This window comes from Haliotis rubra, unplaced genomic scaffold (assembly GCF_003918875.1).
Source record: "Haliotis rubra isolate DU_JTF1 unplaced genomic scaffold, ASM391887v1 Scf274, whole genome shotgun sequence".
Taxonomy (NCBI): Eukaryota; Metazoa; Mollusca; class Gastropoda; order Lepetellida; family Haliotidae; genus Haliotis; species Haliotis rubra.
In genome coordinates this window covers 258849-285605 of record NW_025766825.1, presented here as the reverse complement: position 1 = coordinate 285605, position 26757 = coordinate 258849, and the positions used below count along the sequence as shown (strand labels likewise).

General features: G+C 44.9%; 1 protein-coding gene across 1 annotated transcript in view; it reads left to right on the top strand.

Annotated features, from left to right (window-relative positions):
• Positions 1 to 26757, top strand: part of LOC124280784 (nodal modulator 1-like) — a 50161-nt gene that overhangs the window by 5651 nt on the left and 17753 nt on the right. The window contains 14 exon segments of the mRNA XM_046716754.1: positions 6024 to 6124; positions 7273 to 7379; positions 8671 to 8743; positions 9924 to 10001; positions 10280 to 10354; positions 12246 to 12377; positions 13400 to 13489; positions 13896 to 13952; positions 14300 to 14499; positions 15898 to 16075; positions 22253 to 22394; positions 22773 to 22840; positions 24037 to 24100; positions 24589 to 24725. Of these exon segments, the coding sequence (XP_046572710.1) occupies positions 6024 to 6124; positions 7273 to 7379; positions 8671 to 8743; positions 9924 to 10001; positions 10280 to 10354; positions 12246 to 12377; positions 13400 to 13489; positions 13896 to 13952; positions 14300 to 14499; positions 15898 to 16075; positions 22253 to 22394; positions 22773 to 22840; positions 24037 to 24100; positions 24589 to 24725 (1502 nt within the window).

Here is a 26757-nt window from a genome sequence, read left to right as displayed (position 1 = left end):
AATATGGAGCCCTTTTTCAAGACTCAGGAGATTGATGAAAACTTTAAACTTATCAGTGATTCCAAGTCCAGAAGTTATAGGGTAGACGATCGCAAGATGGCCCAGTTAGATACCATTTCCAGAAGGATGTTCTTCGGACTTAATAGATCAAGGACTATTAACGAGACTCTCATCACCAAGTTCAAGAACTCTACGGATGAGGAGGGCAGGATGATCTATTCAGCTCTACTTATGCAGAAAAAAGATCAACAATTCCTTACAGACCATCTTTCAGCACTTACTGAAACTACTACCATGACACGTCGGCAAGGATTACTAGCCTCCTGCTCTTGGAATAGACTATTCACAGAGCCCCTGTACACAGCTCCATGGTCTTCACCTTTACTGTTTGGTGGCAACATTAACAAGGTTTCCAAGGAAGTATCTGAAGATTCTAGAGAAGTACTCATGATAAGATCTATGGATACGTTAGCGAACGTCTTTAAACAATCAGCACAGAGGTACTCGGGTAAGTCTAAGTTTTCAGGGCTACAGAGAGCACGGGATAAGAAATTAGCGGCCGCTAATAATCCCAAGGATTCTTTTCGTCGCCCGTACAACAAGTTCAGAGGAGGATCAGCTAGAGGCAGATCATCCAGAGGTGCCCGTGGATTTAAACGATGAAAGTCAGGTTCGGAACGACTGGAGTCTTCCACCCCCAGTCGTCCCAGTACAACCTTCTCAAGTGAGGGGACGTCTACAACTACACTGGGAAAACTGGGGAATACCTTAAGATCCGTATGTATCCAACATCCTTCAGTACGGATATCGTCTACAACTCAAGGCCAAGCCACCGTTAACAATCAACCCACCAGGGTTCAACGTTCATCTGGCACAACTACCGATGTTAAGAGAAACAGTTCAGTCTCTACTAAACAAACAGGCCTTAGAAGTTCTCGATCAGCAAAACATCATACCAGGTTTCTACTCCCCAGTTTTCCTAGTGCCGAAAAAGAATTCCAAAGAGAAGTATCATCTCATTTACAACATGAGCACATTCAACAGAGAATTTCTATGCAAACCACCAGCATTTCGCATGATACATTTACCTCAACTCCGTCATCTAATTTGTCCACTAGATTACATGGTAAGTATAGATCTGCAGGACGCATACCTACACATTCCGATTCATCCCAGTTCAAGGAAATATCTGAGATTTATGCTAGACGGCATACACTACCAATGGAAAGTACTTCCCTTCGGAATCCCTTTGGCCCCATGGGTATTCACAAGAGTAACCAAGCCTATTGTCTCATACCTACATTGTCAAGGACTGCGGAATGCATTTTACCTAGACGACGGTATACAGGTGGATCCAGATCCACAGCGTCTCAGACTACAGCTGAACTTTACAATCAAGCTACTAACGCAGTTAGGCTGGTTAGTAAATCTACTCAAGTCGGACCTAGAGCCCACGCAGGATCTGCAGTTTCTAGGTATACGATTCCTTACAGCTCAGAATCGTGATGGTAGTCCCGAGGACAGATGGATCAAGATACAACAACTGATCCCCCAAGCCCTACTCTCTCCGTTACCACTACGACAGTGGCAGAGTCTACTGGGACTACTCACATCAGCTCAAGACTTGACACTCAGAGGCAGGCTTCAATTGCGTCCATTACAAGTCCTCATCAATGCCCATCTCGAGGACCCTCTACTGTCAGTCTACCAGATTACGTCAAACCACATCTACTCTGGTGGACCAAGAGATTGAATGTCTGCGCAGAGGCGTCTCCTTAGTAGAGCCGAATCGAAAAACACATCTCTGGACGCGGCGTCACTAAAAGGTTGGGGAGCCCACCTTACCGACAGGACAGCGTCAGGCCTATGGAGCATTCAAGAGAGCTTATGTCACATAAATCTGCTAGAGATGCAAGCAGTCATAGCATGCATAGGTCACTGGAGCAACCTGTTACAGAGCGGCTCAGTTAATGATTCACACAGACAACTCAACAGTGGCGTTTTATGTGAACAAACAAGGGTCAACAAGATCACTGAATCTACTTACTTTCGATGTTTCAGACTGTTCGATTTAGTCGACAGTCTAAACATACGTATCAAAGCCTGCCACATTCCAGGAGCAAAGAATGTGTTAGCAGACGCTCTCTCGGCCGCACCAACCGTCGCCGACAGAATGGATGCTCCACACAGAGATATTCAATCAGATAATCATGGAAATAGGATCTCCTCTGATAGACCTATTTGCCACCCGATTCAACAATCAACTGACAACCTTCAGATCGCCAGTGCCAGATCCATTAGCCTGGGCAACGGACGCACTAAGCATATCGTGGGAGGGACTAAGCAGCGTCACGCTTTCCGCCTCCTCGCGTATTCCCACAAGTCTTGCTAAAAATCAGTCAAACGAAGAGCCTCGATCTCATTTTGGTCTGCGCCTTACTGGCCAGCGAGAGCGTGGTTTCCAGACCTCATACTAGGAATCGGGAAAACCAGTACTTCAGCTCCCACTACGCTCCAATCTACTGATACATCCGCACACCAAACAAGTGCACAAAACACCAGAAGCATTCCGACTTCACGTGTGGATTGTATCAAGGCATGTTTGAATAAGAGAGGTTATTCCACCAGAGCGGCTAAAGCGGTCACGCTTGCACTACGTAACTCTACTCGTAACTAGTACGATGACAAATGGCTCAGATTTGTCAATTATGCTGCTAAGAAAGGATTTTCAGCCAGATTTGCTACACATCCTCAAGTGGCAGATTTCTTATGTTTCCTACGTCAAACTAAGAATCTAAAAGGATCTACACTGTCCACTTATCTTGCAGCCATATATATGAGAACGGGCGTCAAATTGACTAAAACACCGGAGTTACTCGCTTTGTTACGTGCCTTTCGATTGGAAGACCAGAAACGGAAGTTTCAAGCACCAGCCTGGGATCTAAATGTTGTACTTCAACACCTTACAAGTGAGGCTTACGAGCCATTGTTATCTGCGTCATTTCAATCATTGACCCACAAAACCTTATTCCTGCTAGCGTTAGCCACTGCCGCCAGAATGTCTGAAATTCACGCTTTGGATTACGAGAGAACACGATTTGATGATATTCATAACATCACTCATCTGGGACTTTGCTGGGATTTTATAGCGAAAAATCAACTACCAGGTCAACCAGACAGGTTGTTCCATGTCCCAGCTCTCTCATCCATACTTGGACCGCAGGATACGATGGACTTATCACTTTGCCCTGTACGTGCACTGAAAATATATCTCCAAAGATCCAAGCAAAGTAGAGGGAAATTCAAAAGATTGTTTATCCCTATATCTACCGCCTCACAGACAGAAGTGTCAGCAAGACTACCATTTCTATTTGGATCAGAACTGTCATACTAAGAGCCTACAAGGCAGCTGGACTGGACCCTCCAAGTGCTGCTAATCCCCACGAAATTAGAGCACTAGCTTCAACTTTGGCTTTACATGGAAATTGCTCATTGAATACCATTATGGAGGGATGTTTTTGGAGATCCGATATGGTGTTTGTCAACCACTATCTGAGAGATATCACCACCAAGGACGTCTCAGGTATCCACCATTTCGGTCCCATGGTCCTCGCTCAACAGTTGACAGTTCCACGGAGAAGATAAGTCTACCTTGTTGATTTTATACTTATCTGATAACAGTACTAATAGCTACATGCTATCTATATATATTTGCTTAAGTTAAAATATTATCTTAAGTTCAGTACTATGATTCTATATCATAATATATATATACCTACAACTCTTACGAGTTTCTACTATTATATATATGTTCAGCTTAAGTTTCTATCCTTAAGCTCAGTCATATGTTAATTTCATAACATGTATTAGTTAAAGGTCACATGCAACCAAAAAATCAAACATAATTAAAACACAATTATCACTTCTTCATGACATTAATATGCATTGCTGATTATGAAAAAAAACATAAACAAAATTATAAGCGTATAATCGCAAATCAAAAGTGCAATATTTTGTACTTGGGTTTACCTCCCTCGAAACGAAGCAGCCGAGATACCGAACCCAGTCAGAGCGGGTGGGTGTGCACTCAAGTGTAACGGCTGGTTCATTAGCAGATGCCGCCATTGTGTGTGAGATTGTGTATAGAGATTTTAGGTTTTGTAAATACATGCTCATTTTTTGTGTATAACATTTTGCAATCAACAGACATCATAACATGTCATGTGTTCAAGTATCAAACCTGCCTGTCTGTGTAATTACATAATGTGACAGAGACCGAACTCGGGCCATAAATCAATGCGTTTTGTTTATGGTGTATAGCCTGATTGGTGTTAAGTTCAAATTGCATGTGGTCAGTGATCTCAGTTGTGTATTGAATATTGTCATTAGCAGACAGGCAGGCAGACACACAGGTGTCAATAAAACAAGACATTGAGTTTTGTCTGTGACAGCGACATGTCTATATCACAGTTAGAAATTGTGTCAACGCTATATAATGACATTGCTTTTAAGTATCGAACTGAGAAAGAGACTCGGTAAGAAGAACGTGTGGTGAAATAGACAAATGAAATTATATAAACAGTTTATTTACTGTCATAACATATAAAAAGTTCGTGCCTGTGAGATATCAACAAAACATTATGAAAATAGCTCACATCAAAGCCTTCACCGAGTATTCACCAGACAGCCCGCTTCCAAGTTGCTCGAACCTATTTCACTGCGCACGTGCTATGAGCGCAGCCCAGCTTTTGAAACCCGTATTCCCCAGAAAAGTCTGGGGAAAATTAGTGAAACGTTTGAACTCCGATTTCGCACGGTTTTTTTCATCGCGTTATTTTTCAACTTTATAAGTTGAATTTGCATTTTTGACGCTTTGTTTCGGTAAGTCCATACCGATAGGTATCAGAATCTGCAAAGTTGTGTTTTACGTTGCATGTGACCTTTAACAAACTCTCAGTAGTTGGTTACTATTATACAGCTTAAGTTATCATTATACCTTAAGCACAATTCTGTTATAGCTTATATATATCCATATTGTAAGCTTACTACTTTGGTTCTTATAAAAGTATTCATTATAAACTATCAACAGTTTATACTACCACATTAATGGCTTTAGCTTAATTAATGTTCTATATACTTTTATTATATTCAGTAAATTGTAATAACCTTCTTTAAAAGGCAGCTGTTAAATTAACAGAAGGAATTCAGTTCAGTGCCTTCATGAAGTTCCCATAGGGTTATTACAATCATCTCAGTTCAAATCACTAATTAGTAAAATCCAAAGTATATATAATCCCACCTCCTAATCCGTAGGATTCTACAAGCAAATAAGCATGAGTCAGGATAAGAAAAAATATGAAATTTTTAGAGTAAAATTAATATTTTTATACTTATCCTGACTCATGAGGTAAGCCCTCCCGTCCTCCCCACTTAACACTTTGGATTTCTCAGAAAAATAAAGTGTTGGGCTCAAAACAAAAAAGGAGAGAGTGAGGCACATGGGCTTGGGTGGCGCCCTCGTTCCCGCTCTTGCAGAAGGGAGGTAACTCGTGGTGAGTACTAATGAGTGATTTTTTATTGAAGGTAACTTCAATTGGGAGATACAAGTGTTCCACTAGGTTCGCCAGAAGAAGAAGACAAGCAATAAGCATGAGTCAGGATAAGTATAAAAATATTAATTTTACTCTTAAAATTTTATTCTTGTTATATGGTGGCGGTCTGTAAGTAATCGAGTCTGGACCAGACAATTCAGTGATCAACAGCATAAGCATAGATCTAGGCAACTGGGAAATGATGACGTGTCAACCAAGTCAGCGAGCCTGACCACCGATCTGAGGTTATTTGGTTCTCGGACTTGGTTGACACATGTCATCATATCCCAGTTTTGTGGATACTGTTGATCACTGAATTGTCTGGTCCAGACTCAATAATTTACAGACCGCTGCCATATAATTGCAATATTACTGAGTGTGGCGTTAAACAACAAATCAACCAGGTAAGGAGATCTGTATTTATGTCTGCAGAACCTGAGAGTGTGGAGCTGCAAGTTGACGGAGCCACAGACAAATGCAGTCTGGGCGAGGACATTAACTTTAAGTTCACAGGCTTCTCTGTAACTGGAAAGGTTAGTGTCATGTTATGTCCTTGTAGTGACTGGTGCATCTGTAATCTTGTAACCATGAACTAGGTTCTTCAACAATGGGGGCGGTGGGGTAGCCTAGTGGTTAAAGCATCTGGACTGATAGTCTGTGTTTGATTCCAACATGAGTACAGCATCCCGGTGTCAGGGGTTTTCGACGTTGTAAGACAAAAACGTAATTTTTATCTGTAATATCATTTAAAGTTTGTATTTTACTGACATGGAGTGATAAAGGATATATTCATCTATTTCACACAAAAATATCAAGTGTTTCCTACAAAAATAGCGTTGATGACATCGTATCGACGAAACAGTGGCCGCTCATAACATCCGGGTATTTTGTATGGGTTTTCGACGATGAGCCATACTCTTTGCTCCGCACTGCGAGGGAGTGTTGTGATCACGTAGCTTCCTATTTATATATTGCCTGTCACCAGCAGACGATTGATCTTACTGAATTTTCGCTTGCTATTTTTTGTTATAAAGGCAACTGATTTTGCATCTACAGTGGTATTAACGATTTCGGGTAAATAATATTGATGTTTGTTTGCTTTTTATATAACTTTACTTCCCGATTTCCATTTTCAATAAAACTTCTCACGACAGCGACTGGTCACCCGCCCTACCAGTGAAACTGTTTGTGCACTCCGATCGCACACGTACTCACCCGATATAGCGCGAGCAATGCAGTCGTCGAAATCACCAGAACGTCGAATTCAACTCGTGTTGGGATATGTGAAGCCCATTTCTTGTGTCCCCACCATGATATTTGCTGGAAAATTGTTAAAAGCGGCATAAAACCCAAACTATTCACTCAAGATTGAGTAATCCTGGGGTCCTTAGGCTTGTTGCAATGGCATCTTCATCTGGAGATGGGGCAGTGGAGTAGCCTAGTGGTTAAAGTGTTCGCTCGTCATGCCGAAGACCCGGGTTCGCTTCCCCACATGGGTACAATGTGTGAAGCCCATTTCTGGTGTCCCCCGCCATGATATTGACGGAATATTGCTAAAAAAAAACAGACTAAAAACCAAACTCTGTCAATCATTTGGAGATTCTTGAAATATCTGTGTTAGAGTTACAGCTTGGACCCCAATTCTTTCAGGACTAATTTTGAACACTGATTGTGTTCACAGGTGATCAGCAAAGGTGAGACTGAAGGCCCATCAGGGGTCAAGGTCACAGTAACACAGGCTGGGAAAGATGAGGCGCTACAAACTGTTGCCACCACAACAGGCGGAAGGTAAGATAATGTCACAGGCTGTTACATGGTTGAATGGACGCTAACATTGCCTTGTTGACGGACATTTTGAAGAGTGCTTTGAGTCATGTTGGTTCCCAAGTTGAACTAGGAAGCAGTCCATTGAACATCTGGCTCAAATTTACTCAAATTTCAAACTGAGTTAGTTATTTGAAACAGCTGATTTTTTAACTCAACTGCATTTTTTAAAATAAAAAAGCCCAAACAACTTAAGTAGCCTATCTACCCAACTCAAATTGTCAACTATGTTTGCGTTTAATATCGATTTCAGTTCATTCTGGGAAATGCATTTTCCTGCTTTTGCTCAAATTTGTGTAAAAACTATTACTTAAGTCAAAACTCAAACTTAAGTTTGTTTCGAGAAATCTGGGCCTGGAATATTGCTGAGCGTGGCGATAAACTAGAATAACACTACCACGTGATGGAGAAAGTTACAAATCCCAGGATAATTTTACCTTTATCAACGAGTGTTGATATAATTGATATCAGTAGACATGAGGGTGAGATTCTATTTATCATAAAAAATCATTCTTCCTTAGTTTTCAATGAAAAATGTACCTCTCTGAACACTGTACTACCATTAGACTTGCAGTGCAGTAATGTCATAGCATTGTGAATTCAATAAGTTGATGACGTCATAGCATTGTCAGGGCATTGTACAAAATCTACTGTCAAAACAATATCTCCTAGGAGATATCATATGATCTCACACAAGTGATATCTCCTGTGGAACACAGTTTTGGATGATAGACAAGAATAACACTACCATGTGATGGTATGTGCCTGGCTGTTGTTATATTGCCTCAGGGCCCCGATAATTTTTCAACATCAGGAGTACGTACTCCTTATTTTTTCAAAACAGGAGTACTGGAAAACCTTAAGAGTACATTTAGAGAACTGAGTGGAATTTAATGGTGTATAAGTAATCTTGTGTTTTGTTTCATATATGCACCACAACATTGCTACTCTTGTGTAAACAGGTCAATAAACAATAAAACAATACTTTTTCAGATAAATACGTCTGTAAATGATTCTAAGACTGTACACCATTGCTGTGGTGCGTATCTGCTATGTTTTCTAAATTATTTCCTACCGCATCGTGTATATTTTTTATCAGTACATATGCCGATACGGCCCTTATCTGGAGCCCTGTTGCCTGAATGTTCATGCATGTGGATGTATACAACAACACTAAGAAACAAATCCTATGTTGCCAACTCTGTTCTCATCTTCTCAGTTGGAAGTTTTGGCATGATCTTCTTCCTGTGTTTAGCTTCAGCTTCTCAAACATCCTGCCTGGCGACTACATTATAAAGGCGACTCACCCGACATGGCTCCTCCAGAAGGTAGGTGTCTCACAATGCAGGAACTGGGGATGTGGGTGTTGAAAAGATATGTACATCGGTCAGTCAACTATTTGTGCAGTGTGCGAAATTCGCTCTGGTCCTGTGGTCACTGGCTAGTAAAAATTAATCATGGAGAAAGGGCAACTTAATGCCCAGTATTTGCTTGTCTACCCTGATGGGATTTTGGTATCCAAGACACCGAGACTGGTTGTCAGAATGGGATATCACGGTCAGGCTCACTTACTTGGTTGATGGACCAGTTACTAACAGGCCACTGTCATTATTGCTGATAGCAGTGTTGAGGAACTAACAAGCACCTGTTGGATCTTTTAGGTTTTGTTTCAATTATATCCATGAAGGGGGCAATGAGGTAGCCTAGTGGTTAAAGCGTTGGCTCATCACGCTGAAGACCTGGGTTCGATTCCCCACATGGGCACAGTGTGTTAAGCCCATTTCTGGTGTCCCCCGCCGTGATATTGCTGGAATATTGCTAAAAGCGGCGTAAAACTAAACTCAGTCAGTCAGTATATCCATGAAGGAAGCATTCTACCTTCTCTCATGCTTGTTGTACAGAGAATGATTTGTTGAAATGTGTGACCTGTCATTGTGTTTCACCTTCCCAGATTGGTGTTCATGCTGTCAGTATATAATGTCTCCGTGATGATGCTGTAAAATTGCTGACTCGGTGGTTTTATATGTTTTTGTCCCCCGCCGCAGTGCGGAACGGGGGACTGTATTCAGCGATGTCCGTACGTATATATGTACGTCCCGATTCTTGTTAACGAGATATCTCATGAACTGTTGTACCAATGTCTTCAAATTTGGTGACAGCCTACATTGGGGTATTACGCAGACACCAGGTTATTTGGGTGACCTTGACCTTATCTTCAAGGCCACCACAACACTTTGATCGCTTATTTAAACGCGATGTCTCATAAAACATTGCACCCAATGTTTTCAAGTATGTTGACAGCCTACATTGGGTGATTAGACACCAGTCATTTCAGGCATCTTGTATGTGACCAAACAATAAAAGTAGTAAATATAGATATTCCATTCTTTAGCGGCGGGGGACATTGCCATGTCAGTGGCGAACACTTGTGTAAATTTACATCTATGCTCAAGAATGTCATATATATTTATGATGTATGTGTACCTCATTTCATTGCTTTGGTGACAGGGTGAGACGAAGGTGACTGTTGCCAACGACAACGCCAATACAGGAAGCAGCCTGGTGATAGCTGGGTATGATGTCACTGTGAGTATCAAACCTTCAACACTGAGTTTCTCGTTACCATGGTTACAGCTGCTTTGAAATAGAGTCACTGATTTTGCGAACATTTGTAATGTTAAGAATTATGACTGCACTTTTGAGAAGTCTTTTCACTGTTTTCAAATTCTGCATTAAATTACCTGTCATGGTTATTTGGAGGTGTGTACCAAGGGATGGTTCGTTCCTTGAGTTGAATTCCATTTTTGATTCGACAATGTCCATCCCGACTTGTTCAATATTTTATAGCATATTTTTATTTGCAGGGCTCCGTATCCAGTGAAGGGGATCCCATCAAAGGGGTTAACTTCCTACTCTTCTCCGATAAAGTTAAAAAACAGGTATGGGGCTCCAAAGAGCTATGTCTAGATATACATAACCTGCCTCTTTCGACTAAAGGTGTGTGTTGTGAAGCGCATGGGGCTGTGGGGTAGCTTAGTGGTTAAGATGGTGCGGTGGGGTAGCCTAGTGGTTAAGGTGGGGCGGTGGGGTAGCCTAGTGGTTAAGGTGGGGCAGTGGGGTAGCCTAGTAGTTAAGGTGGGGTAGCCTAGTGGTTAAGGTGGGGCGGTGGGGTAGCCTACTGGTTAAGGTGGGGTAGCCTAGTGGTTAAGGTGGGGCAGTGGGGTAGCCTAGTAGTTAAGGTGGGGTAGCCTAGTGGTTAAGGTGGGGCAGTGGGGTAGCCTAGTAGTTAAGGTGGGGAGCCTAGTGGTTAAGGTGGGGCAGTGGGGTAGCCTAGTAGTTAAGGTGGGGTAGCCTAGTGGTTAAGGTGGGGCAGTGGGGTAGCCTAGTAGTTAAGGTGGGGTAGCCTAGTGGTTAAGGTGGGGCGGTGGGGTAGCCTAGTGGTTAAAGTGGGGCAGTGGGGTAGCCTAGTGGTTAAGGTGGGGCAGTGGGGTAGCCTAGTGGTTAAGGTGGGGTAGCCTAGTGGTTAAGGTGGGGCGGTGGGGTAGCCTAGTGGTTAAAGTGGGGCAGTGGGGTAGCCTAGTGGTTAAGGTGGGGCAGTGGGGTAGCCTAGTGGTTAAGGTGGGGCAGTGGGGTAGCCTAGTAGTTAAGGTGGGGTAGCCTAGTGGTTAAGGTGGGGTAGTGGGGTAGCCTAGTGGTTAAGGTGGGGCAGTGGGGTAGCCTAGTGGTTAAGGTGGGGCGGTGGGGGCCAAGCCTAGTGGTTAAGGTGGGGCAGTGGGGTAGCCTAGTGGTTAAGGTGGGGGTGATTGGGGTAGCCTAGTGGTTAAGGTGGGGCAGTAGGGTAGCCTAGTTGTTAAGGTGGATCAGTGGGGTAGCCTAGTGGTTCAGGTGGGGGGTAGTGGGGTAGCCTAGTGGTTAAGGTGGGGCAGTGGGGTAGCCTAGTGGTTAAGGTGGGGCGGTGGGGTAGCCTAGTGGTTAAGGTGGGGCAGTAGGGTAGCCTAGTTGTTAAGGTGGATCAGTGGGGTAGCCTAGTGGTTCAGGCGTTTGCTCGTCATGCTGAAGACCCGGGTTCGATTCCCCACATGGGCACTATGTGTGAAGCCCATTTCTGGTGCCCCCTGCCGTGATATTGCTGGAATATTGCCAAAAGCGACAGAAACCCATACTCACGTTTAATTTCTTTGAGAGACAACTTGATTTTCCTTCACATTTAATTGCCTGAAGCAATAGAGTGTAGTATTTGACTGCACACAATAGTAATGATGCATTGAACTATCGAATGATTGCAATTGTTGAGTCTATGATAGCACTTAATAGAAACAAAAAATTATCGATGCATCGATATTATGTGTGACTATCGATAGTTTAGTAATTGACTTCCGTTGATAAATGCCCAGCTCAAAATACAGGAAGTACCAGATTCGTTCACTTTGATTTTGAGTTATCCACCCTGTTACCTGTTTACTTGATCTGGGTTTCAAGTTTCTTGTCAATTATCAAAAGAGATTGAAACTACTTAACCTTGTTTTATTTCATATACATTAACTGTACATTTATTTTGGGAAATGACTTCAAATGTGACAATTCAAGGAGAAAAAAACTATTGCAATAGTTGGTCGCAACAGACAATCGCTATCGCAATAGTTTTTCCCCCCTCAATAGTCACCCCTAGTAAGCGGGTCACAGCACTTCGTCACGTTCATGAGACAAGTGACAAACAGTGTACACTTCAAGTTGGCCTTAATTTCATTGGGTCAGTTAGACCTTTTTCTCCTTTGCCTTGTATGCTGAGGTCTGAATGACACATTTCGGATGTGTTTTGTTTCATTGTAGGACATATCAGGCTGTGAGACCAAGCCGGTCAAGGGCTTCACATCAGCGATGGGGACGCCGCTGTGTCACGTGATATCAGAGGCAAATGGCGTCTTCAGCTTCCCGTCCCTGCCTACTGGCAAATACACCATTGTGAGTCAACCTGTTCATACTGTCTCAGGGGTGGAAATAACCCATTGCCCGACGTCCGAGTCCAGTGTTTTTTTCTGTCGGGCAAGCAAATTTGTATATCACACTGTACTGGTGTCCAGTTGACTTTCCAATGTTAATAATGTTGTTTATTTAAAAAATCAACAAGAAAACAGCCGGTATAGAGGAAAAATGATCAGGGCAAGTGATTTTACATGTGCCACTGTACCGGAGTACACTAGCAATTTTAAAGTTATTTTCACCCCTGTGTCTGTCATGCCTGATGATTCTTTCTTTCATCATGGAATGTCAGAATAATCTCAGAATCTTTTATACCTGTGTGATTCAATGCCAAGACAAATTTAGTTAAATTTGAAATTCTCTTTAGTTAACTGCTGTACAGATGCAAGTCAATCCTTTGGTGTCACTGTCAGTTACGATCAGCTGATTTACAGCAGATTGTAGTGCTCTAGAATCACTGTGTAATTACACTCAGTAACGAGTGACAGTAATCAATGTATTGGTGAATTGGGGGTGTTGGGGTAGCCTAGTCATCCGTGAAGGTCCGGGTTAGAATTGATCTTCAGTAACCCATGCTTGTCGTAAGAGGCGACTAATGGGATCAGGTGGTCATGCTAGCTCACTTGGTTGACATATGTCATCGTATCCCAATTGAGTACATTGATGCTCATTGATATTGGTCACTGGATTGTCTGGTCCAGACTCGATTATTTACAGACCCCTGCCATATGGCTAGAATATTGCTGAGTGCGGCATAAACTAAACTCACTCACTCACTTCCTCACACCTAAGACCCGGGTTCGATTCCCCAAATGGGCACAATGTGTGAAGCCCATTTCTGGTGTCCCCAGCCATGATATTGCTGGAATACTGCTAAAACTAGTAAAAGCATTATAAAACTAAACTCATTCACTATTTGTGAATGGTGACGTCCTAAATCCTTGTGATAGTTCCTAGTGCAAATGTGTTACACATGACACTGTATACATGCCTCTTGTTGCCAGGTGCCCTTCTATAAAGGCGAGCACATCACATTTGACGTTGTGCCATCCAAACTGGAGTTTGTCGTCAACCATCAGTCCGTCAAACTTGAGGTGAGATGCAAATAAGCTGTTGTCATTATTGATGCAGGCTTGGTGGGGGCTAGAAATCTGTATGCTTTTTCAATTATCAGGTTCCTGCAAAAAATCCCCATCAGGATTCCATCCGTGAAGGTCTGGGTTAATGAACCTTCAGTAACCCATGCTTGTCGTAAGAGGCGACTAACGGGATCGGGTGGTCAGACTCGCTGACTTGGTTGACACATGTCATCGGTTCCCAATTGCGCAGATCGATGCTCATGCTGTTGATCACTGGATTGTCTGGTCCAGACTGGATTATTTACAGACCGCCTCCATATAACTGGAATATTGCTGAGTGCGGCGTAAAACTAAACTCACTCACTCACCCACACTGGCATAAAACTACATTGTCTCACTCCATCTGATGTTTGTGTTACAGAAGGGATTCCAAGTGGCAGGCTTCTCAGTGTCTGGACGAGTGCTGGATGCACCAAAGGTAGGGAGTCACATGCACACTTGTTGAAGAATTTTTATTTTGTCCTCTGTTTCCTTATTTTTATTCCAAAGCTTTGTACCTGTGAAGATCTGGGCAACCCATGCTTGTCGTAAGAGGCATCTAACGGTATCGGGTGGTCAGGCTGACACAAGTTATCGCATCCCAATTGCGTTGATCGATGCTTATGCTGTTGATCACTGGATTGTCTGGCCCAGACTCGATTATTTACAGACCGCTGCCATATAGCTGGAATATTGCTGAGTGTGGCGTTAAACAGCAACCCAACCAATTCAAAGCTTTGTTTGAGATAAAAGATTTTTGTCAAAGCAGTGATGTGTTTGTTCCAGGGTGTGGGTATTGGAAAGGCCCAGGTGACCTTGGACGGCAAAGTGCAGACGACGACCGCCTCTGATGGCTTGTATCACCTGGACAACATGAAGACCGGCACGTACACTATCAATGTGGAGTCTGACCATATCTTCTTTGACGAGCTGAGTGTGAAGATCACTCCCAATACTCCACAACTGCCGGACATCGTGGCCTCGGGGTAAGTCCAACCAGGTCCCTGTGTCTGATACATCATTGATCACTGGATTGTGTGGTTCACTCAGAGCTGGTCATATGCTATCATCTCTGTCCTGTTTGTCCAGGTTCAGCATGTGTGGTGAGGTGGTCATCGATCGTGTCCCTGAGGGGCTCAACCAGGTCCCTGTGTCTGATACATCATTGATCACTGGATTGTGTGGTTCACTCAAAGCTGGTCATATGCTATCATCTCTGTCCTGTTTGTCCAGGTTCAGCATGTGTGGTGAGGTGGTCATCGATCGTGTCCCTGAGGGGGCTCAACCAGGTCCCTGTGTCTGATACATCATTGATCACTGGATTGTGTGGTTCACTCAAAGCTGGTCATATGCTATCATCTCTGTCCTGTTTGTCCAGGTTCAGCATGTGTGGTGAGGTGGTCATCGATCGTGTCCCCGAGGGGCTCAACCAGGTCCCTGTGTCTGATACATCATTGATCACTGGATTGTGTGGTTCACTCAGAGCTGGTCATATGCTATCATATCTGTCCTGTTTGTCCAGGTTCAGCATGTGTGGTGAGGTGGTCATCGATCGTGTCCCCGAGGGGCTCAACCAGGTCCTGTGTCTGATACATCATTGATCACTGGATTGTGTGGTTCACTCAGAGCTGGTCATATGCTATCATATCTGTCCTGTTTGTCCAGGTTCAGCATGTGTGGTGAGGTGGTCATCGATCGTGTCCCTGAGGGGCTCAACCAGGTCCCTGTGTCTGATACATCATTGATCACTGGATTGTGTGGTTCACTCAAAGCTGGTCATATGCTATCATCTCTGTCCTGTTTGTCCAGGTTCAGCATGTGTGGTGAGGTGGTCATCGATCGTGTCCCGAGGGGGCTCAACCAGGTCCCTGTGTCTGATACATCATTGATCACTGGATTGTGTGGTTCACTCAGAGCTGGTCATATGCTATCATATCTGTCCTGTTTGTCCAGGTTCAGCATGTGTGGTGAGGTGGTCATCGATCGTGTCCCTGAGGGGCTCAACCAGGTCCCTGTGTCTGATACATCATTGATCACTGGATTGTGTGGTTCACTCAAAGCTGGTCATATGCTATCATCTCTGTCCTGTTTGTCCAGGTTCAGCATGTGTGGTGAGGTGGTCATCGATCGTGTCCCGAGGGGCTCAACCAGGTCCCTGTGTCTGATACATCATTGATCACTGGATTGTGTGGTTCACTCAGAGCTGGTCATATGCTATCATATCTGTCCTGTTTGTCCAGGTTCAGCATGTGTGGTGAGGTGGTCATCGATCGTGTCCCCGAGGGGCTCAACCAGGTCCCTGTGTCTGATACATCATTGATCACTGGATTGTGTGGTTCACTCAGAGCTGGTCATATGCTATCATATCTGTCCTGTTTGTCCAGGTTCAGCATGTGTGGTGAGGTGGTCATCGATCGTGTCCCCGAGGGGCTCAACCAGGTCCCTGTGCAGAGAAAGGTCATCTATTACCCTGAAGGTCGGGGGTCAGACGCTGTGTCCATCACCACAGACGCTAGCGGGAAGTTCTGTGCCCGAGTCAAGTCGGGCAAATACGTTGTCAAAGTAAGTAAGATGTGATTTGCTGTTACTTGGGGAAATTATTGGACAGATGCACACATTCTTTTTCAGAAGAAGTCCTCCTTGGGGTACATATAAGCATTAAAATGTCCATTTTAAAAGCCTACGACAGTTGTAACAATATTTCAATAAAATATTTTACCAAACAAAAAACTCGTTATGTGTGGTGAGACCACCCCTACAGGGCCCCGTAGAGGGCCCCCTACAGCCAAGAGCAGGTAACTCTGGCTGTGTACCTCGTACCTCACTTTTCATGCTGTCGTCGGCCGTGTAGGTCGATTGCATGGTCCAAGAAGCTACTGAATAAGAAGCGATGGAGTGAGATAGAGTCAAATCCTGTATGTATGGTTCCTTTTTTAAGCTCGGAGCTAGCTGGAATCGTTGTATGACTTTTTCATTCATGATTTGTTGTAACTTTACGGCGTGTTAAGCTGTCTCCAGCCACGTGGCAGGCAAGATGGCGGACCGCGGGGGTCCGTTTGCTTTCCTTCTCCTGGCTTTAGAAAAGCCTTGTAGTCGAATTCGTAAAGGGGCTGATATTTCATTTTGTAGATTATACTTGCCTAAATTCCTCTTTTCCAGGCTTTAGGTAAGTTTTGCTTGAAGTGTTTTAAATGGCCGGCGTTTCACGTGTCGGCTCACACATGTTGCTCTTTGTCACCTATATGCGCGAATTGCGGCCCAGCTATTATGGCTTTGCGCTAGTATTTAATAGCTTTGCTGTAACAGTTAAAAAATATCGCCCGGGCGTTGTATTTTGTTCTGTTTTGTTGCGTGCATATTATATTATGTATATCGTACAGTCCTTGCTATTGTCATAGCGTGGTTCTGTTTTTGCAGCCCAAGGGGTGTTTCACCTGTAGCGGCAGTTTGTCGCCTCAGGATCGCCACCTGGTTTGCTTCGTTGTTTAGCGGAGGAAGCCCATGACGAACAAGGTTGTTCTATGTGTCAGGCTTTCTCCCCGCTTTCATCAAGTCCAGGCGTGCTGATTACATGTTCTACGTCCCTTACTTCCAGGCGGGGGGACATTTACAGGGGTCAGGAGCCTCCTAAAGACAAAGATAAAAAGCAAAGAAAAAGGCTTGGCTTCCTCTCTTTTGGGGATGCTCCTAAGCGGGCGAAGGGTCGCGGGGCCTCCGGCTCTTTCACCTGCCATCCCCTCAACATCACAGGCACCTTCCCCCTCCTGTCCCTGTTTCTAACCAGCTAACAATTGATTTACTTTCTGATATATTGCAGAAGCAGATGGATTCGGTCCACACTCTGTGGCTGGCGCTGATGGCTGGCCTCCGTCAGGAGGTGGTGTCCGGCCAGAATGCGGGTGTGTGCGGGTCTATGGCGGGCAGTGCTCCCAACCTCAGCTTAGGCTCTGGTGTGGGGGTTGCTGTCGGGTGCGTCGGCTCGAGTTTCGTCTCGGTTGCTGGCCACCCCTCCGCTGTAGTAACTACTACCGGCCCGAGCCTTGGCTCGGGTCTGGTCAATCCAGTAGTTAGTAGTTTGGCAGGCTCAGTGCCTGTAGTTGCCGCTGCCATGGTGGTCCCACAGCTTGCGCCGGCTTGGCGAGGGCCATTCGGTGTCTGGATCATTTTGTCTACCATTGAGGAATCCCAGCACGGGCTCTTCCCTCGTCCGCGCCACCAGCGACTCAGTGTCGAGTCTTGGGTCAGGTGTGCCGGGCAACCCGGCACTGCTCGAGCCTTTGTCCCTCTCTGTAGACCCCTCGGATGATCCCTCAGAGCTCTCTCTGGATACAGAGACCTCACTCATTGAGGATCGATTCGAGGAGGCTATGGAGGAGGATGAGGGTCGGGAGGAGTTGGGTACGCTGCTTTGGTTTTAAGCTCGGTAGCGTCCCTGGCAGGCGGAGTGCAGGGGCGTGGGGGACACAAGGCTTCTGTCCTGCCCCAGGTAGTGGTCAGTACTGGCGCACCCGACCCTCAGGAGTTTCGCCTCCCAGGGGAGGCTTTTGCTCCCTTCAAGATGGAAACACTGCGTTCGGTGATTTCGTCTGTGGAGAAGGGAGATTGGCTCACGTCAATCGACCTCAAAGACGCGTACTTCCATGTCCCTATGCACCCCGAGTTCCGGAAATACCTAAGGTTTTCCTTCGACGGGAGGTGCTATCAGTTTCGGGTACTCCCCTTCGGCATTTCCACAGCGCCAAGGGTGTTCACCAAACTCATGCTAATTCCAGCTCAGGTAGCCAGGTCACAGGGCAGGTGCTGTCACCCGTACCTAGATGATTGGCTCCTTCGATGCGCTTGCCACTCACTTGAGTCGAGAGTTGCGACACTTGCTGTGATGAGTATTCTCACCAAGTTGGGCTGGATTATCAACCTCAAGAAATCAGAACTGGTTCCCACCCAGGATCTGGTGTTCTTGGGCGAGATTCCGAGACAGCGCGAGGGATAGTCTCCCTGTCTCCGGACCGCGTCACCAAAGTCCAGAGAGTTGTGTTACAATTTCTCGAGTTCCCCAGGGCCTCAGCTCGGACTTGGCTCCAGTTGCTAGGCAACATGGCGGCAACGGTGGACATCGTTTGGCGGCGGTTGAGGATGCGACCCATTCAGCAGGCTCTAGCTTCGAATGTGGGTCCACACCCAGGGTTACGAGTTGATTCTCCACACTCCAGGGTGGCTAATTCCTCATTTACGGTGGTGGACACTGGCAGGGAATTTATCCAAGGGGCTCCCTTTGGACATCCCATCGCCAGATCTCTCAATTCAGACGGACGCTTCCCTCACAGGGTGGGGCGTGCTGGGCCCCTGTCGGTCTCAGGCCTGTGGTCACAGAGCGAGCGCAACTGCACATCAATGTGCTAGAATTGAGAGCAGTCAGGTTGGTGTTCAAGCGACTTGGGGCAGGTTCAAGGCGTGTGGTCCGTCTCGAGATGGACAACCAGACAGCAATGACCTACATCCTGAAGCAGGGCGATGCGGTTTCCCGTCTCTTCTGCAGGAGGCATGGCAGTTTCTGCTCTGGTGCGACCAGTTCGACATCTGGGTAATGCCTGTTTATCTCCCTGGGGGCGGACAACGTTCGAGCAGATGCACTCTCTCGTGTCATTATCCTGGCCCCACACGCAGTGGATGCTCCATCGGGGATATTCGGGGCTATCTCCCAGTTGTTGGTCGTTCCAGGTGGATCTGTTTGCATCTGGGGGCGAACCAGATTCCGGTGTTTTGCTCGGATACGGATCCGAGAGCCATCGCCCAAGACGCTTTCCAGCTCGATTGGGCGGACAGGGTTCTGTAGGCGTTCCCGCCACTACCCCTGATTCCCAAAGTCCTCTTGCAGCTTGCCACCCAACCAGCTCGACTTCTTGCACCCCTTTGGTCGGCTCAAAGCTGGTTTCCGGTACTACTCAGGTTTCTGGCTCAGCCTCCTGTACTATTACCCTTTCGACCGGACTTACTATCCCAGAGCGGAGCGCGCACCCGAATCCCAGGATTCAGTGGGTGGCCTGGCCTCTCTGTCCGGAATCGCCGCCTCTCGCGGCGGAATTCCTGCACCAGTTGCAGACACAATTCTGGCTTCAGCGGAGGATTCGACAAGCGTTCAGTATGAGGATAGATGGGCCTGTTATGCTTGCGCTGGTGTGTCGGCAGAGGGATTCTTGATCCCTTTTCTTCAACTGTAATTGAAGTACTGGAGTTCTTGCAGTCTAGGTTAGAAGCGGTTTAGCGCGTCTACTATCGGGGCTACTCCACGGCAATCTCTGCCTTCCATATCCCTGCCGACGGTGCTCTCTTGGGGCAGCACCCTCTCAATACAGCTTTTTTTAGCAGGCGTGGACAGAATCCGTCCGACTGTCCGGGCGGATTAGTCCCCGTGGGACTTGTCAATCGTTCTTGATTGGATGTCGGTCCTCTCTTTCACGCGATCTGTCGTCTCTTTCACTCCAGCTGTTAAGTTGGAAGGCTGCCTTTCTTGTGGCGGTAACGTCTGGCAGGCGGGTAGGTGATATCCATGCGATGTCAGCGGATCCTGCTCTGACTGTCTTTCACAAAGACAGAGTCAGTATTCGGTTGCCAGACTCCTACCGTCCTAAGGTCGAAGCCTTTCATATAACGGCGCCTATCGAACTGCCAGCTTTCACTCAGCCTCCATCGTCCGGTACCTCTCTTGGTGCTCACGTCTTAGATGTCCGTAAGACTCTCAAGGCTTATATCAAACGAACGGCTGCTATCAGGAAAGATAAGCAGCTGTTCTGTTGTTATGGCGGTGGCAAGGCTGGTCTTCCGGCGAACAAGCAGACCATATCTAGGTGGCTTGTCTCTGCCATTTGTTCGAGTTACTCTTACAAAGGATTAACCATCCCTCAGGGTTTAAAGGCTCATTCGATTAGGGCAGTGGCGACATCAAAGCATACCTTGGGCACTGCCCATTGAGGAGATCTGCTCAGCGGCTATCTGGATGGCGGACCGAATGCGTTCATCCGCCACTATCAGCTGGACAAACACTCCGGAGCGGGGCGTGCTCGGTTTTTGGCCAGACAGTTCTCACCAGTGGGCAGTGTCGTGATTCTCTGGCGAATGAGCCTTAGAAATCACGTTTGCTTTTCTCATGGTGTAGGTGTTAATAAATTCCTCAATTTTTATCGGTGGTGGTATCACATTGGTGGTGGTTTTTACCGTATGTAGCGATTATCACTCGCTACAGTCACTGTGTTCATCCCTGCACCATGCTTCGCTGGTTTGGGTTGCTGAGGGATATATATTGGACTCGCCCATTCTTTTTCCCTCCCATTTTGATGGTCTGGGGGTGGGACTTGCGTCCGCCTTTATAAATTCCACCAATAGCCTATCGGCTAGGCTCCTTTTCCCCCGCCTTGCCACGCCCCCGCCTGATTGACATCAGCGGTCAGGTGACTAGGTGAGTGTACTTTCTCTCTCTGTCACGGCTTCGGCTGTGCCTTCGACTGAACTAGGGGGTATGTTAGGCAGACAGAATACCGCTCCCGACTCAACATCGTTGGGAGTCTGTCTTATGCTTATATGTACCCCAAGGAGGACTTCTTCTGAAAAGAATTTTACAAACCTGGAGAGGTTATGAATTCTTTGAAGAAAAGTCCTCCTGAAATACTGTGCCCACCTCCCCTCATTCTGTCTGACACGTTCAGCATGAAAAGTGAGGTACGAGGTACACAGCCAGAGTTACCTGCTCTTGGCTGTAGGGGGCCCTCTACGGGGCCCTGTAGGGGTGGTCTCACCACACATAACGAGTTTTTTGTTTGGTAAAATATTTTATTGAAATATTGTTACAACTGTCGTAGGCTTTTAAAATGGACATTTTAATGCTTATATGTACCCCAAGGAGGACTTTTCTTCAAATAATTCATAACCTCTCCAGGTTTGTAAAAGTTTTTACCATGGATAATTATGTTGTTACAGAATTTTGTGTGTCACAGATATTTTCGTACCACTTCAATGTAAACCTGGGAAGTATTTCCAAAAATGTTCACGAGAAATCTGAACCCCATGTCATGCCCTGTCCACTGATCTTACTGCCTCCATGGTCAAGTGGATGGAGTGTTGACCTAAAGAGCTGAAATTGGGTGGTTCGATCCCCAGTCTGTTTCTGTGGTCCATTGATACTATGGGCAGCAGAAAGTTAGTAGTTCAACCGTACCAGACAGACAGACAGACAGTATATTTGTGTAATATCGGCCTAGTGTCCTATAATACAGTTATACAGTTATATAAATCGATGTACTGTGGTCAACTGGATCCAGGTCTTGTTAGGAATACATTATGCAGAAAAAAGTAGTAATATATATTACTTGACTGTTGCTTGATTTGAAAATAGATTCTAAGGTTAACCGACCTCTATTACTCTATACACTTTTCGAGGTTGTACCAAATATTTTTCACACCAACATTCGTAATATTTAAATTAAAAAAAGACATGATTCTCGTCTTCAACTTCCAAGGCATTACGTACAGTGAACAAATAGTCTGTTATGGGGATAAAGATATTACGGTACTTTTTGTTACCCTGCCTGGCAATGGGTGTTATGGGGGTGAAAAACGACTGGTTGATAACTGCTGCATTGTTTCTCACTGGTCTACCACTTTAAAACAGATGTCAGTACAGACTTGCCTGCTTGCTAGTTGCTGTAATCTTGAACACGAAGTCATGATTATTTCCTTTGGGCACAGATTCATCTGAGTGAGCAGGAAGTGAAGGCAGGTCTGACCCTGGCGCCAGCAGAACGCACAGTCATCATCAAGAGCAAGCCTGTGTTGGATGTCCGCTTCTCTCAGTTCCGAGCCAAGGTGCATGGAGCTGTCACATGTATGGGTGAGTGAAGACAGTCAGGGGAGATAACCACTATCATGGGAGATAACCACTTTCATATCAGGGGAGATAACCATTTTTGTATCAGGTGAGATAACCACTTTCATATCGGGGGGAGATAACCACTATCGGGAGCAATGATCATTTTCATATCAGGGGAGATAATCACTTTCATATTAAGGGAGATAACCGCCTTTGTGTCCAAACCATCAAAATGTTACATGGCATTCTATTACTTTTCAGTTGTTGGTTTACAAGGTTTTACTTCTAGAAATGAATGTGTTATGTTTGGACTTCAATTTAACTTGAGCAACACACATTTTAATATGTCGGAATAAAGAGTATTGTATTGGTCATAACGTGTTTCTCTGTGTGTTGCAGAGAAGTGTGGTCACATTGACATGTCCCTTGACTCACTCACTCGGTCGGACTCCAAGCAGGTGGTACAGGTGAGACATGATGATGATGATGATGATGATGATGATGATGATGAGTGTGATGATGAGTGTGATGATGATGAGATGATGATGATTGTGATGATGATTGTGATGATGATGAGATGATGATGATTGTGATGATGATTGTGATGATGATTGTGATGATTGTGTGATGATGATTGTGATGATGATTGTGATGATGATTGTGATGATGATTGTGATGATTGTGATGATGATGATTGTGATGATGATTGTGATGATGAGATGATGATGATTGTGATGATGATGATTGTGATGATGATTGTGATGATTGTGTGATGATGATTGTGATGATGATGATTGTGATGATGATTGTGATGATGATGGTGAAGATGATGATTGTGATGATGATGATTGTGATGATGATTGTGATGATGATTGTGATGATGATTGTGATGATGATTGTAATGATGATTGTGATGATGATTGTGATGATGATTGTGATGATGAGATGATGATGATTGTGATGATGATGATTGTGATGATGATTGTGATGATTGTGTGATGATGATTGTGATGATGATGATTGTGATGATGATTGTGATGATGATGGTGAAGATGATGATTGTGATGATGATGATTGTGATGATGATTGTGATGATGATTGTGATGATGATTGTGATGATGATTGTGATGATGATGATTGTGATGATGATGATTGAATGATGATGATTATGATGATGATTGATGATGATGATTGTGATGATAATTGTGATGATGATTGTGATGATGATTGTGATGATGATTGTAATGATGGTGATGATGATGATGATGATGATGATGATGATGATGATGATGATGATGATGATGATGATGATGATGATTGTGATGATGATTGTGATGATGATTGTAATGATGATGATTGTGATGATGATGATTGTGATGATGATTGTGATGATGATTGTGATGATTGTGATGATGATGATTGTGATGATGATGATTGTGATGATTGTGATGATGATTGTAATGATAGAAGAACATTTTATAACACAATTAAAATGATTTAAGATTACTACTACTTCTATAACTACTGATGATAATAATGGTTGTCATAGTAAATGCAGGTGTTGGATAATTATTGTTATATGAGAGAACAGATTGTGTTCATTGCATTGTTGTTTTTCTGTTGCTCTTATCACATTTTGCAGTATTTGTCATTGTATTTACAGGTTCAAGAATCTGCTAAAGGAAACACATTCTCTTTTGAAAATGTTTTACCTGGAAAATACAAAGGTAAGTGGTTAACTGAGGACCTTGTGTTTAAGTTGGCATCAAATGGAATGTGCAACTGTGAACATTCATCCTGCCCTTTTGTAATGTTATTCATTTGTATAGCGCTTATTTCCAATGTAGCACTGCTGAGAAGCGCTGTAATTAATACCCCGGATAACCCAAGCTGCCTGTGAGGCGCTAGAAGGTAATAGTCACATGACTTATCCCACCGGGTACCCATTTTCTGCTGGGTGAACAGAGGCAATTTGAACAAACTCCCTTGCCGAAGGTGAGACCACATGTATCACATGTGCTTCGTTGTGGGGCAGGACTGAAGTCCTAGACACTCTCAGGCGGCCTTCCAAGGACTCTACGCGCTGAGCATGCTTAACTTCAACAGATTTGTGGCCTGAGTTCTATGCACACCTCCACCTCTGCTTTTGACAAGGCAGCTGTATGTCAGCATGATGAGCTGTTTGACAGTGACATCTGTTTCTTGTGCTGTCCAGTAACAATGCTCCAGGACAGTTGGTGCTGGAAGGACAAGACACTGGAGATCGAGGTGGTGGACCAGGATCTGACTGGAGTGGACTTCGTCCAGACCGGATACATCCTCAAGTGCAGCATCTCACATGAAATAACACTGGTGAGTACCGCTGGACTGTTGCAGGACAATAGCGCTGCTGACTCAGCAAAACACCTGTTACAGCCGATTCAAAGTCTTCAGTAACTCATGCTTGTCATTAGAGACGCCTCGTGAAGGTCTGGGTTAGAATATTGATCTTCAGTAACCCATGCTTGTCATTAGAGGCACCTCATGAAGGTCCGGGTTAGAATATTGATCTTCAGTAACCCATGCTTGTCATTAGAGGCGCCTCGTGAAGGTCCGGGTTAGAATATTGATCTTCAGTAACCCATGCTTGTCATTAGAGGCGCCTCGTGAAGGTCTGGGTTAGAATATTGATCTTCAGTAACCCATGCTTGTCATTAGAGGCACCTCGTGAAGGTCCGGTTAGAATATTGATCTTCAGTAACCCATGCTTGTCATTAGAAGCCTCGTGAAGGTCTGGGTTAGAATATTGATCTTCAGTAACCCATGCTTGTCATTAGAAACCTCGTGAAGGTCGAGGTTAGAATATTGATCTTCAGTAACTCATGCTTGTCATTAGAGGTGCCTCGTGAAGGTCCGGGTTAGAATATTGATCTTCAGTAACCTATGCTTGTCATTAGAGGCACCTCGTGAAGGTCTGGGTTAGAATATTGATCTTCAGTAACTCATGCTTGTCATTAGAGGCACCTCGTGAAGGTCGGGGTTAGAATATTGATCTTCAGTAACCTATGCTTGTCATTAAAGCCTCGTGAAGGTCCGGGTTAGAATATTGATCTTCAGTAACCCATGCTTGTCATTAGAGGCACCTCGTGAAGGTCTGGGTTAGAATATTGATCTTCAGTAACCCATGCTTGTCATTAGAAGCCCTCGTGAAGGTCCGGTTAGAATATTGATCTTCAGTAACTCATGCTTGTCATTAGAGGCCCTCGTGAAGGTCCGGGTTAGAATATTGATCTTCAGTAACCTATGCTTGTCATTAGAGGCCTCGTGAAGGTCTGGTTAGAATATTGATCTTCAGTAACTCATGCTTGTCATTAGAGGCACCTCGTGAAGGTCCGGGTTAGAATATTGATCTTCAGTAACCCATGCTTGTCATTAGAGGCTCGTGTGAAGGTCCGGTTAGAATATTGATCTTCAGTAACCCATGCTTGTCATTAGAGGCGCCTCGTGAAGGTCCGGGTTAGAATATTGATCTTCAGTAACTCATGCTTGTCATTAGAGGCACCTCGTGAAGGTCTGGGTTAGAATATTGATCTTCAGTAACCCATGCTTGTCATTAGAGGCACCTCGTGAAGGTCCGGGTTAGAATATTGATCTTCAGTAACCCATGCTTGTCATTAGAGGCACCTCGTGAAGGTCCGGGTTAGAATATTGATCTTCAGTAACCTATGCTTGTCATTAGAGGCGCCTCGTGAAGGTCCGGGTTAGAATATTGATCTTCAGTAACTCATGCTTGTCATTAGAGGCACCTCGTGAAGGTCTGGGTTAGAATATTGATCTTCAGTAACCCATGCTTGTCATTAGAGGCACCTCGTGAAGGTCCGGGTTAGAATATTGATCTTCAGTAACCCATGCTTGTCATTAGAGGCGCCTCGTGAAGGTCCGGGTTAGAATATTGATCTTCAGTAACCCATGCTTGTCATTAGAGGCACCTCGTGAAGGTCTGGGTTAGAATATTGATCTTCAGTAACCCATGCTTGTCATTAGAGGCACCTCGTGAAGGTCCGGGTTAGAATATTGATCTTCAGTAACCCATGCTTGTCATTAGAGGCGCCTCGTGAAGGTCTGGGTTAGAATATTGATCTTCAGTAACCCATGCTTGTCATTAGAGGCACCTCGTGAAGGTCCGGGTTAGAATATTGATCTTCAGTAACTCATGCTTGTCATTAGAGGTGCCTCGTGAAGGTCTGGGTTAGAATATTGATCTTCAGTAACCTATGCTTGTCATTAGAGGCGCCTCGTGAAGGTCTTGGTTAGAATATTGATCTTCAGTAACCCATGCTTGTCATTAGAGGCGCCTCGTGAAGGTCTGGGTTAGAATATTGATCTTCAGTAACCCATGCTTGTC